The 12,514-nt window shown below is 43.4% G+C and overlaps 1 protein-coding gene across 1 annotated transcript in view; it reads left to right on the top strand.

Annotated features, from left to right (window-relative positions):
• ABCA4 (ATP binding cassette subfamily A member 4) overlaps positions 1 to 12,514 on the top strand; it is a 153,924-nt gene that overhangs the window by 102,976 nt on the left and 38,434 nt on the right. Inside the window, exons 25-29 of the mRNA XM_087719273.1 lie at positions 208 to 413; positions 1,817 to 1,844; positions 4,181 to 4,398; positions 7,092 to 7,216; positions 9,448 to 9,546. Of these exons, the coding sequence (XP_087575399.1) occupies positions 208 to 413; positions 1,817 to 1,844; positions 4,181 to 4,398; positions 7,092 to 7,216; positions 9,448 to 9,546 (676 nt within the window). The remainder of the gene's footprint in view (positions 1 to 207; positions 414 to 1,816; positions 1,845 to 4,180; positions 4,399 to 7,091; positions 7,217 to 9,447; positions 9,547 to 12,514) is intronic.

The following is a 12,514-nucleotide window of genomic DNA, read 5'->3' as shown; positions in this document are numbered from 1 at the left end:
GGTTCAAAAATTTTTTGAAACCCACCGTCTCCTACACACACACACACAAACACACACACAGATATTTAAAAGGTTACTTCAATAAAGAAATGCCTGCAAGGAAACAGTCCAGTTCAGCGAGCACCAAGTTCTCTCACCTTCTTTTATAGATCTAGTAATAAATAACACTTTTTATAAATAATTTGCTTTATTGATTTTCTCAACTAGGTAATGTGAATGAACTAAATGAGATTGTCCACCATCACATTCCGGAAGCACAGTTAATCAAAAATATTGGCCAGGAACTCGTCTACCTTCTGCCAAATAAGAATTTTAAAGAGCGTGCCTATTCCGGCCTTTTCAGAGAATTAGAGGAAACTCTGGCTGACGTGGGACTCAGCAGTTTTGGGATCTCAGATACACCCCTTGAAGAGGTTGGTCATCTTGATATATTTGAGCAGTTTGTCCAGTCCTTGCTTTCCTATTTTGGATGAAATGCTCCAAACTATATTGTATAATCATCTGCTGATATTAACCCAGTATTTGAGTTTTTGGAGAGGTAGAAATAATTTGTTCAGGGCAGGGATTTTTTTTCCTGCATTGTAGTAACAAATATTGCTAGAGTAATAATCAGGGGTGGTCTTCAAAAGTTCCAGCAATGGGTTTGCTGGTTCACCGACAAAACCGTGAAGCCCTTATCCGCGCCGACATAAGTGTGGAGGTCAAATCCGCGCCTTCCAAAGCACTCAGCACCCTAAACCTAACCCTAAACCTAACTCTAAACCTAACCCTAACTCTAACCCTAAACCTAAACCTAACCCTAAATATAATCCTAAACCTAACCCTAAACCTAACCTTAAACCTAACCCTAACCCTAACCCTAACCCTAACCCTAAACCTAACCCTAAACCAAACCCCTAAACCTAATCCTAACCCTTACCTTAATTTAAATCGGCTTTCTGCCGCCGCGCTGTTTTAAAGCGCCCTTCTGTCGCCGCGCTGTTGTCGCCGCAGTGATGACGTCACGGTGATGACGTCGCGGCTTTAGCGACGCGGTTTTGTCACCGCTATTTTGACGAGCGCGGTTTTGTCAGGCCATGGGGTTTGCTGCCCCCTTGCTGGGTGGACATAGCCATGGTAGGCATGGCCTAGTCAGCCTTCTGCAGCATGGCGGGGAGGGGGGTGTTTTTTGCCCTCCCCAGACTCTGGAGGCCTTTCTTGAGCCTCTGGGAAAAGCTGCTTTCCCCGGGCTCCGGAGGCTCTCTGGAAGCCTTCCAGAGGCTGTTTCTGGACTTCCAGAACTTCTGGTAAGGCTGTTTTTTGCCCTCCCCAAGCCTCCGCGCACTTAACTTGCATGATGAACGGGCGGTGTGCAGACTCCTGGGAGGGGAGGGGTAGAGTGGGAGAGGCAGAGCCAGCCAGGGGTGGCCTTTGGAGGATCCTAGCTAGAGGATCACCTGAATCTGTGTGAACCCACCACCCCTGGTAATAAACTATTAAATTAGAACTGTCTGATGGGAAGATAGGAGTTGTAATTTGACACATTTGAAGACACCAGAAAAAAGACGCAAGGTTAAGGGGATAAAGATAGGATAGTTCGTATAATCCTATACTAACTTTATACTTTATACTATAGTTAGTATATTTCTTCCTATTACCCTGGTTTTTTAAGATTATTTTGTGCCCTTTTAGAGTTTTTTAAGCATTAACTAAAAGTAGAATGAGAAGAGTAAGATCTTTTTCCCTTGTGTTGCATTGGGGGGGAGAGAGATATGCTTAAAGATACCAGTGCTTACTTTGCTTCCACATAGCATCTTCTCATGCACATCTCTTTCAGGTTTTCTTGAAGGTTACAGCCGAGGCTGACCTTGAAATACCCAACACAGGTATGCATTCCATGAGCAAGTCTCTGAAAACCAAAGTTTGCATGAAAGGTTTTAATACTTCAGATTCAGCGGTGAATTCCAGCATACCTCTTACCACCTATAACATTCAATACAGTAGTGTTCACTCAAATCATGCTCTTCCTGTCTCCACCTCATGCTATCCTTTGCCTCTTCAGAGACCAATGGGCAGCCCCAGCTCTACTTGGGGCTGCCCCTGAAAAGTGTTTGGAGACTGCAACGAGTCCAGAATGCAGCCGCGCGAGCGATACTGGGTGTGCCAAGGTACACCCACGTCACACCTATCCTCCACGAGCTGCACTGGCTGCCCATTGGTCTCCGAACACGATTCAAGCTGCTGGTTATTACCTTTAAAGCCCTACATGGCCTAGGACCTGGGTACCTACGAGACCGTCTCCTGCCACATACCTCCCTTAGACAATAAGATCGCACAGGATGGGCCTTCTCCGGGTGCCTTCAGCAGGACAATGACGGCTGGCGGCGCCTAGGAGTAGGGCCTTCTCTGTTGCCGCTCCGGCCATATGGAATGAGCTGCCCCCAGAGATCCGGGCCCTCCCCACTCTCATGGCCTTTCGCAAAGCCATTAAAACCTGGCTTTTCTGGCAGGCCTTCTGATTGGGTGTTTGTTGCGTTCTTTTTTAACTTTGTGTGTCCTATTGTTTTTAAGTTCCTTTAACTTCTTTTTTATTCTGTAAGCCGCCCGGAGTCCTTCGGGATTGGGCGGCATAGAAACCTAATAAATCCAATTCAATTCAATTCCATAAGTTAGGAAACATTCCCATATCAAGAAAAGAGGATATGATTTTGAAGACACCCAGTCAACCCACAATGCAGAAATGATTAAAAGTGCTGTGAAAATATTTAGTCTGATGATGGCTGGAGCCTTATGGTTACTTTTGCTATCAGTCTCTGTCTGTCTGTCTGTCTGTCTGTCTGTCTGTCTGTCTGTCTGTCTGTCTCCTTTCCCCACTCTCCATTCATTTCTGCATTGTAGATTGACTTGGTATTTTATATGTACATATACTTACATCAATTGGAATCAGAGTTTTTGTTGCTAAGCAAGGCAAGGCATTTGTTAAGTGAGTTGCACCCAAACTTACGACCTTTTGTGCCACGGTTGTTACGTGAATCACTGCAGTTGTTAAGGTGGACCACATGGCCACTGAATGAAACTAGTTTCCCCGTTGACCGTGCTTTTTCCGGAAGCCAATTTAGAAGGTCGCAAATGTGAGCACATGATCCTGGAACGTTGCAACTCTCGAAAATACATGCTGGTTGCCAAGCGCCCAAATTTTGATCACCTGACTGAAATCGTTATAAGTTGAGGACCAGGGCATAAGTCGCTTTTTTCAGTGTGGCTGTAAGTTCAGTCACTAGATAAATGGTTGTAGGACGAGAACTACCCATAAAGACGGTTCACAGCTTGATGTTAAGACTTTAGAAATCTATTGTTATAATGTTTAAACCTCAGTCTTGAAGAAATAAATGGATCTCTGACTTGTGGGACTAAAGTATTTTTTTCATTGTGCCTTGAACAAAACCGGCATGGGAATTCTTTTTTTTTTCCCCGAAAAGTTTTTTTTATTTTTTATTCTCTTACATACAATTATAAGTATACATTCACATAGTTGTTATTCTTCTTTACATTTGTCATTCTTATACATTTGTTATTCCATTTAATAGGTTATAATCAGTGGTGGGATTCAGCCGGTTCGCACCGATTCGGGAGAACCGGTTCTTAACTTTCTAAGCAGTTCGGAGGACCGGTTGTTGGAAGAAATCTCATTTTGGTTTTTTTCCCCCCACTTTACAGGGCTAATCCTGTAAGAGAGGCAGGAAGGAAACATTCTAGTATTTCTAGCCTAATCTTTATTGCCCTGCTTACAGAAACTGCCTCTCTGGTTAACCCTTATTACATTGTAACAGCTAAGGCGAAGCGCCATCGCCGTGAGTGATATTGAGTTGGCTATGCCCACCCAGTCACAGGACCACCGAGCCATGCCTACCCAGCTGGTCCTTAAGGCAGAGAACCGGTTGTTAAATTATTTGAATCCCACCACGGGTTATAATATACAATTTGGGTTGCTTTATTTACCATCTCTTCCGCCTGTTATAACACCATCTTATTTTCCCTTTCTCTTCTCCCTCCCTTCTCTACTTCCTTCCTTCCTCCTCTCCTTCCCCTTCCTTCTTCCCTATTCCTACTCTTCCTTTTCCTACTTTCTCTCCTTCTCTCCCTTCCGCCCTCCTCTCCTTACCTCTTTCTTCCTTCGGGCATGGGAATTCTTATTTGTAAAATCCAGGAACCGACCGGGAGAACGTTGCTGCGGGAGGCAACGAAGGAACCCCGCAAAGACCTTCAACAAACAGCTGTGCTTCTCTGGATGGAGACAAGAGCGATGGCAAAGGATCTTGGCAAAATAAAGGTGCCCAGCTTATACTTCAGCAGATCAAAGCTCTTCTCATCAAACGTTTCCATCATACCACCCGTAGTATTAAAGACTTCTTGGCTCAGGTACGTGCTTACTATCCCCCCCTCCCCAAATGACATATATCGAAGTTAATGAAGACATTTATTATAGTTCTACTACAGTGTGAAAGTCCAGAGTCTACATTGTAGAGAATCCGTGACCTGAGAAATGCGCGCACGACAAAAGCGCGCCGACGAAACCACGGTGCGAAAACCGCAATGTCATAAACGCGCCCACAACAACGCGCCGACAAAACCGTGCCCACAAAAGCATGATTTCAGTTAAGGTAAAGGTTAGGTTCAGGGTGAGGGTTAGGGTTAGGTTTAGAGTAAGGGTTAGGGTTAGGGTTAGGGTTAGGGTTAAGTTTAGGGTTAGGGTTAGGGTTAGAGTTAGAACTCGTGGTTACTACTTGTTCGTTGGAGGGTTAGGTTCAGGGTGAGGGTTAGGGTTAGGTTTAGAGTAAGGGTTAGGGTTAGGGTTAAGTTTAGGGTTAGGTTTAGGTTTAGGGTTAGGGTTAGGGTTAGGTTTAGGGTTAGGTTTAGAACTCGTGGTTACTACTTGTTCGTTGGAGGGGCGCTTTTGTCAGCGTGCTCTTGTCAGCGCGCTTCTGCACTCATTCATCGGTGCGATTTAGAACTCACGGTTTTCTCGCCACGGTTTCAGCAGCGCTCTTTTGTCGAGCGTGCATTTGTCGGTGATCCGTAGAATCAACTATCCCTGTTTGGTATGTTAAATATTCAGTGACTAAGATGTTGGACTGGGATCAAAACAATCCTGATTCAAGTCCACTCAAACATGGAGCTCACAAGGGGATTATGGACTCTTTGTACGCTCTCTGAATCTAGCCTGCTTTGTCTGCAGGGTTATTGTTGTGAAAATAAAGGGAAAGGGAAATCGACTAGTCTGCCTTGAACTCCTAGAAGAAAAGCTGGATGCAAATACAACAAATGAATAAAAATGTCCTAGAGTGAGAATTATACCATACATACATAGCTTAGAACACTCTTTTGGCTAGGTATTTATATGCTGGAGAGTTTGACAATAGTTTGCACATATTCCCCATCATTGGTGGGTTTCAAAAATTGTTTGAACCTACTCTGTGGGTGTGGCCTCCTTTGTGGGAGTGGCTTGCCGCCCATGTGACCGGATGGGAGTGGTTTTCTGCCCATGTGACCGGATATGAAGATGCCGACGACACTTGTCAGAACCACCTTAAATTACCTCACACACAGCACTGGCATGCATAAGAATAGGATGTAAACTTGTTTTGTAAAAGGCATCTTTCGATTGCGTTAAAACAACTTCAACACACGCAATGTTCTGATTGCACCACAAACGCAGTAGTCATCCTTACCTTTCACAGAGGCACTGAGTTTTATAAATAGGAGCATGATAGTGTAGAATAATCATATCCAAGGACCAGTGGTGGGTTTCAAAAAACGTTGGAACCTCTTCTGTAGGTGTAGCCTGCTTTCCGGGTCCACTGGTGGAACCTCTTCTAACCGGTTCGGCAGATTTGACGAACCGGTTCTACCGAATAGGTGCGAACTGGTAGGAACCCACCTCTGTTCCCCATACTGTGGTTTCAGCTTCAGGAAAGTCTGTCCATAAAGCTTAGAAAGCCACTGGCCAGCAATACTAAACTAGGTTAACTAATGCAGCTTCCTGGGCTTTTTAAAGTTTTATTTTATATAACTAAGAAGCCATTAGTAGGAATTTCTCATTTAGGATTTTTAAAAAATCAGAAATGTAGAAATTGAAATTTACTGTGTAAATAACCATGTTATTTAATGTGAATTACAACCAGGGTTAGATAGATTTCCAGCACAAGTATCGACTCTAGATCTTTTTGGGTCTTATATCCGTATGGGACAAAGACATTAGTGGTTAGAATGCAGTATTGCATGCTAACTCTGCCCACAGGCAGGAGTTCGATTCTCACCAGCTCAAGGTTGACTCAGACTTCCATCCTTCCGAGATCAGTAAAATGAGGACTCAAATTGTTTGGGGGCGACATGCTGACTTTGTAAACTGCTTAGAGAGTGCTGTCAAGCATATGGGGCGGTGCATACTGTAAGTCTAAGTGCTATTATTATTGCCATTAATACGATACTGTTCTGACCCCCTCCTCCATCCAGTAACGAAAGCTGAGACAAGCGTAAAATGGAATGTCCTTTAATAACAAGACCAGACTCTTGGTGGCTGAAAGCCAAATAAACAAACAGATAAGGACCTTGGCAGCAAGGCCGACAAACCTTGGCAGCAATTCAGACTAACTCTGGCAGCAATCCAGCCTGCCAAGTTCATTTCTCTTTAGTCCAAGTGTTGACTTCTGCAAGAAGGGCGTGGCACAAGCAGTCTCTTTTATAGTCTGGAGAGGAGCTTAATGACCATCAGCTGAGCGTAATTACCTCCTGTAATTACGTAGTTGTTCTTGACGCCGAGTAGCCCTTCGACGGCGTGCATCCCGGAACAACTCACTGTTGGTTTCTGGATCACTCTCTCTTGCCTCCTCCCTACTGATCCAAGGCTCAGGCCCCACCTGGTGGCCAACCAGTCTCTCTGCGCCCTGCTCGGAGTCGGAACCCTGTCCAGGGTCCTCCACATCCTCCAGGGTTGACTCATAGGGCCCCTCGCTATCAGAGTCTGGTGGCAGCTCCAACGGCTCCTGCCGGGCCACAACAGGATACTATGTGAAAGCAGTTATCTCACATATTCCATATTGTTCTACCGGCAGATTGTTCTACCTGCTAGCTTTGTGTTGCTGGCTCTGATATTTACAGTCATCATCCCTCCGTTTGGTGAATATCCCAGTCTAACCCTCCACCCTTGGATCTATGGACATCAATTTACTTTCTTCAGGTCAGAGGATTCCTTAGTATGTCTATTTTTGCAGTAACCTTGCCTCTGAAGTTTCCTACATTCTAGTTAGCACTGATACTAGTTAATCCAGTACTTACTGTAACACAATTTTTTAGATTTCTGTTATAAACAAGTCTATATCTATTGCTGACTTTGCTTAGTTCTTGAACGTATTTCTCTTAAGAAGCTAAACTATGAGACACTGAAATTATGTGGATAAGGAATGCCTAGATGAATGGAATGTTTGTCATGTATGACCAGACCATATAGTCATAAACATATTACACTTTATTGATTATTATTGTTCTTCCTTCTTTTTAACTGGTGGGAGCCAGTTCTGATTATTGCGATACATTAACATAACAGTTTAACCTAATACAACATAACACAATTCTGTAAATAGAGAAGATGTATATTATTCGAATTGAGCTTGATTCCTCTTGATTTCATGAGAAAATTCATGCAATTTTCTGAACAACTCTTTTTTGCTGTTGCCTTTTTTGTACATTATTTTTGACTTTAACAGTAGTCTTACATATAACCGTGGGGTTGGTGTGATACCCCCCCATCCGTGTTCTAACCTGATCTGACCCTGATTAACTTTTAAGATCATATAAAATTAGCTAGTCTTCACCATTCAGTTGGAGATCAGATATTCCATAATTTTTGGTCTATAAGACGCACTCCCCCTCAAAAAAGTGGATGGAAATGTCTGTGCGTCTTATAGAGTGAATGTTGCGGAAGCCCCACCCTTCGGCCTCTGCCTCCCAGCAGTTTGCCTCCTTGCAGCAAACAGCAAACAGACTGGTCAGCTTCAGAACAGCCTAATTTAGCATGAGCAGCTGATTGGCAGTTGGATTGGCCTCCCGGAATATCGCTGCTCAGCTGTTCCAGGTTGTGTAGATTGCCGTTGTCCATCACCACCGTCACTACCCATCGTTGCCACCACCTATAGCCACCTCTGCGCACCACATTTTCAGACTCTGCACGTCCCGTTTTCGGCCCATTCCAGGTGGTCGGGATCACCACCATCGCTGCCTATCACTGGCGGCGGTGGCAGTTGACAGTGGCAGCAATCCCCACCACCTGGAACGGGACGAAAACAGGACGTGTGGAGGCTGAAAATGGGATGCACGAAGGCTGAAAATGGGGCGCTTGAAGGCAAAAAAATGGGGCACACGGAAGCGGTGATAGGTGGTGGTGATGGGCAGCAATCTACAGCCTGAAACAGCTGATCAGTGGTATTCTGGGAGGCCGATCCAACAGCCAATCAGCTGCTTGTGCTAAATCAGGCTGTGCTGAAGCTTATCAGGCTGTTTGCTGTTTGCTGCAAGGAGGCAAACTGATGGCAGAGGCAGATTTTTTTTCTTGTTTTCCTCCCCAAAAGCTAGATGCATCTTATGGCTCAGAGTGTCATTTGCTGCGAAAAATACGGTATATGCAACATCTCGCTATTTGCATCATTGCTAAATATCACTTAGGAGATTCATCACCTCAGTTTTCAAAGACTAGATATACTGAGTTTCAGGGGGTGCCCCCACTCCATCCTCAGGCTTTCACTTCTCAGGATTTTTTTTATTAAAAAATCTCTTAATATATGGAGAAAGGAGTGGCCACTGTTTTAATGTACAAGGAAACATGAAGTAAATTGGAGTTTTGATGGCTAACAATCTATTCCTGACCCATGAATTATATGAATATTGAGTAGGTTTCCGGAAAGGAGGCTGACTCATAAATAGATTAACTTTGTTGAGATATGATATTGCGTTGACCTAAGTTTAGTACCAGGAACACGGAGAACGGACTTGATTACAGTGTTGATGAATGCAATTCGGGGACAGAACAAAACAATAGCATTAGACTGAATCAGGGGGCGGGGCGCGGGGAAGATATTGGATCAGCAGGCTGTGTGAATTGCAAATGTTCAGCCACAAGTGTTCGACTATCTCACCTTTTATATAAAACTATTTTCCACTTGTTAATCAGGACTACACATCAATGTCTTTGCTTATCATGTCTTTGAGAAATTAAACCTTTGTAGTAAACAACAATGTGATTTTTTTTTAACAATTATTTTTTTTGTAATCTTTATGAAACGTACAGGCTTCTTCTAAGATTGGGTAGTTAATTAAGTAATATCTGCAGTGATTCTGCTAATTTTCATTAGCAGGAAAGTACTTTCCTATAGTTAATCTCTTTGTATAATCTAAATCTCCCCCAATCTCATTTAGCAATGAACAGCCTGGCAGTGAACTTATGGTTTCTCTTCGTGATGCCTTTTTAAAGAAACCAGGATTTGGAAATCGGTGCTTGAAGAGTGAACCTCTTTAGTAAGTTCATTCTCTCTCTCTCTCTCTCTCCCTCCCTCCCTCCCTCTCTCTCTGTCTCCCTCTCCCCCCACTCTGTCTCTCTTTCTCTCTCTGTCTCTCTCCAATTATAAAGATCCTATACTATTACTGAAGCTTTAACATGATAAAGTCCCTTCATCCCACAACCTTAAGCAAGAGCCTATGGAACAATGGACGATTTTAAATTAGACCCAATGGAATGAAAGAGATTTAATCACAACCAGATTAAGTCCCACTGATCTCTCTCACTGTCTAAATATGGAACTTATTTTATACGTTATGTCCTTATTCCCCCCGATGAATCCTGATTGCCTTACCTATAGCATTACAGCCACCTTGGGTTTCTTTTCCAATCTAATAGAAGAACTACATTGAGGAAGAAATAGTGTGGTGAGATTAAATCACTTGGTTATAAATATTTTATAAATGTGTACCAAAATAAGAATTGTACAACTATTATTTTAATCGATCCGTCTGTCAGGCTTGTTTAAAATTTTAAAAAAATAACATTAAGAAAATTTGGCCAGGTTCACATGAGTTACTTCTACTGCCGATCTATTAGAAATAAAACTATCCAGTTTAAGTGGGTTTCAGTGGTGGGTTTCAAAAAATTTTTGAACCTACTCTGTGGGTGTGGCCTCCTTTGTGGGAGTGGCTTGCCAGCCATGTGACCTGGTGGGAGTGGCTTGCCGGCCATGTGTTTTCTCTCCCTCCCCCCCCTCTCTCTTTCTTTTCTTCCTTTTGTCTCTCTGTCCCTTTTCCCTTTTTTTCTTTCATCTCTCTGTCACTTTTTCTTTCTTTTTTTCTTTTTTTCTTTCTCCTTTTCTCTTTCTCTTTCTCTCTCTGTGTGAGTCTGTGTGTGTGTGTGTGTGTGTGTGTGTGTGTTTGTGTGTGTGTCAGTGGTGGGTCCACTGGTGGAACCTCTTCTAACCGGTTCGGTAGATTTGACGAACCAGTTCTACCGAACTGGTGCAAACTGGTAGGAACCCACCTCTGGTGGGTTTATAATTAAATATATACAAAATTGGATCTAAATAAGATGCATGGTTGTAACTTCTACAAACTGATTCCTAACATATCTGAAAGGCAACATCTTGGGGATAGTTTGCCTAAAAGTTTGTTTTCTACTTCTCTTTTCATCTGTTCATTTTTGTCCTGGCACAAAACTGGGGTTTTGTGTTGCATCTGCCGTAAGGAATTTCAGCCCACACAGATTAAAAATAGTGCAAGCGATCTTATTTTTTTGATGTCCTCCTGGAACAAAATACTGCCACCATCGGAGTCAGCAGTTCGTTTTAATTATTTTGCTTTGGCAATCAGCCATAATCCATAGGAATAAACAAGGAAGGTGATAACCCCAGAAAAGTCTGCCTTCTGAACATTAAGTAAAAGTAGAGATTTGAAGAAAATGCAAAGTTGACAGTGACATCAAAGGATAAAACAAAATATGAAGTGAAGACAACCTGGGGTGTTAACATAATGGAAACCTAAAATGTGTATATCAACCAACATAGCTTCAAAGTTGCCACAATAGATTTACAGTTTGTAAATCTAGGCTTCTAGGCTTACAGTTTGTGCTAAGCGCAAAGCAATCTATTCCATGGGAGAGCAGGATGTGTAAAACCAGGTTTTATCATTTGTGTATTTTTTTTTTAAAAGGGGCCTTGCCTACATACACTAGACTAGAACAAACAGTTTTAATAGTAGTAGCTTAGGGCCAGCGTACCTGCGAGACCGCCTACTGCCACGTACCTCCCAGCGGCCGGTGAGATCCCACAGGGTGGGCCTCCTTCAGATGCCGTCAGCCAGACAGTGTCAGCTGGCGGCTCCCCGGAGGAGAGCCTTCTCTGTGGCTGCTCCGACCCTTTGGAATGAGCTACCCCCAGAGATCCGGACCTCACCCACTCTCATGGCCTTCAGGAAAGCTGTTAAGACCTGGCTATTCCGGCAGGCCTGGGGCTGTTGACCTCATTGTTGAGGTCTAGCCCCGATTAGAGCGAATGCATGTGTAGCTATTTTAAATCTGTCCTTTTTTTTCTTTTTTATTATTTCTTCCCCTTTTTTCTGTAAACCACCCGGAGTCCTTCGGGATTGGGCGGCATATAAAGCCCATAAATAGATAGATAGATAGATAGATAGATAGATAGATAGATAGATAGATAGATAGATAGATAGATAGATGATAGATAGATAGATAGATAGATAGATAGATAGATAGATAGATAGTTAGTTAGTTCTGTGGAATCCATATGTATTGCTGTTTAATAAGGAAGTAAAATATGTCTAAAGGTTCAAGGAAATAGCTCCCTAAGTTACTCTCTTTAAGTAGGGAAGGTCACCTTATAAATCGGAGTTGTCCAATCTAAGTCCCCAGGGTCAGGTAGAGGTTTTCAGTCCCAGTGTGGCCATCAGTCAGAAATGTATGGATTGCGTCTGCATTGAGCAGAAAGCAGGAAGTAGTTCAACGGTGGGATTCACTTACCTTCCCTATTGGTTCACAAATTTGAGCGTAGGCATCAGTGGTGGGATTCAGCCAGTTCGCACCTATTCGGGAGAACCGGTTGGTAACTTTCTAAGCAGTTCAGAGAACCGGTTGTTGGAAGAAATCTCCTTTTGTTTTTTTCCACTTTACAGGGTTAATCCTGTAAGAAAGTCAGGAAGGAAACATTCTGATGTTGTTTCTAGCCTAATCTTTATTGCCCTGCTTACAGAAACTGCCTCTCCGGTTAACCCTGATTACATTGTAACAGCTAAGGCGAAGCGCCCATCGATGTGAGTGACCTTGAGTTGGCCATGCCCGCATGACCACATGACCACTAAGCCACGCCTACCCAGATGGTCATTAGGGCAGAGAACTGGTTGTTAAATTATTTGAATCCCACCACTGGTGGGCATGCATGATCACTTCGCTCACACATGCTGCGTCTGCGCGTGCATACCGACTTGTGTG

The sequence above is a fragment of the Thamnophis sirtalis genome, unplaced genomic scaffold (genome assembly GCF_051295495.1).
Source record: "Thamnophis sirtalis isolate CommonGarterSnake01/CBP01778 unplaced genomic scaffold, rThaSir2_p1.2 scaffold_7, whole genome shotgun sequence".
NCBI classification, from domain to species: Eukaryota; Metazoa; Chordata; class Lepidosauria; order Squamata; family Natricidae; genus Thamnophis; species Thamnophis sirtalis.
Note: the sequence above shows the minus strand (reverse complement) of the source record. Positions and strands in the feature narration are given on the sequence as shown.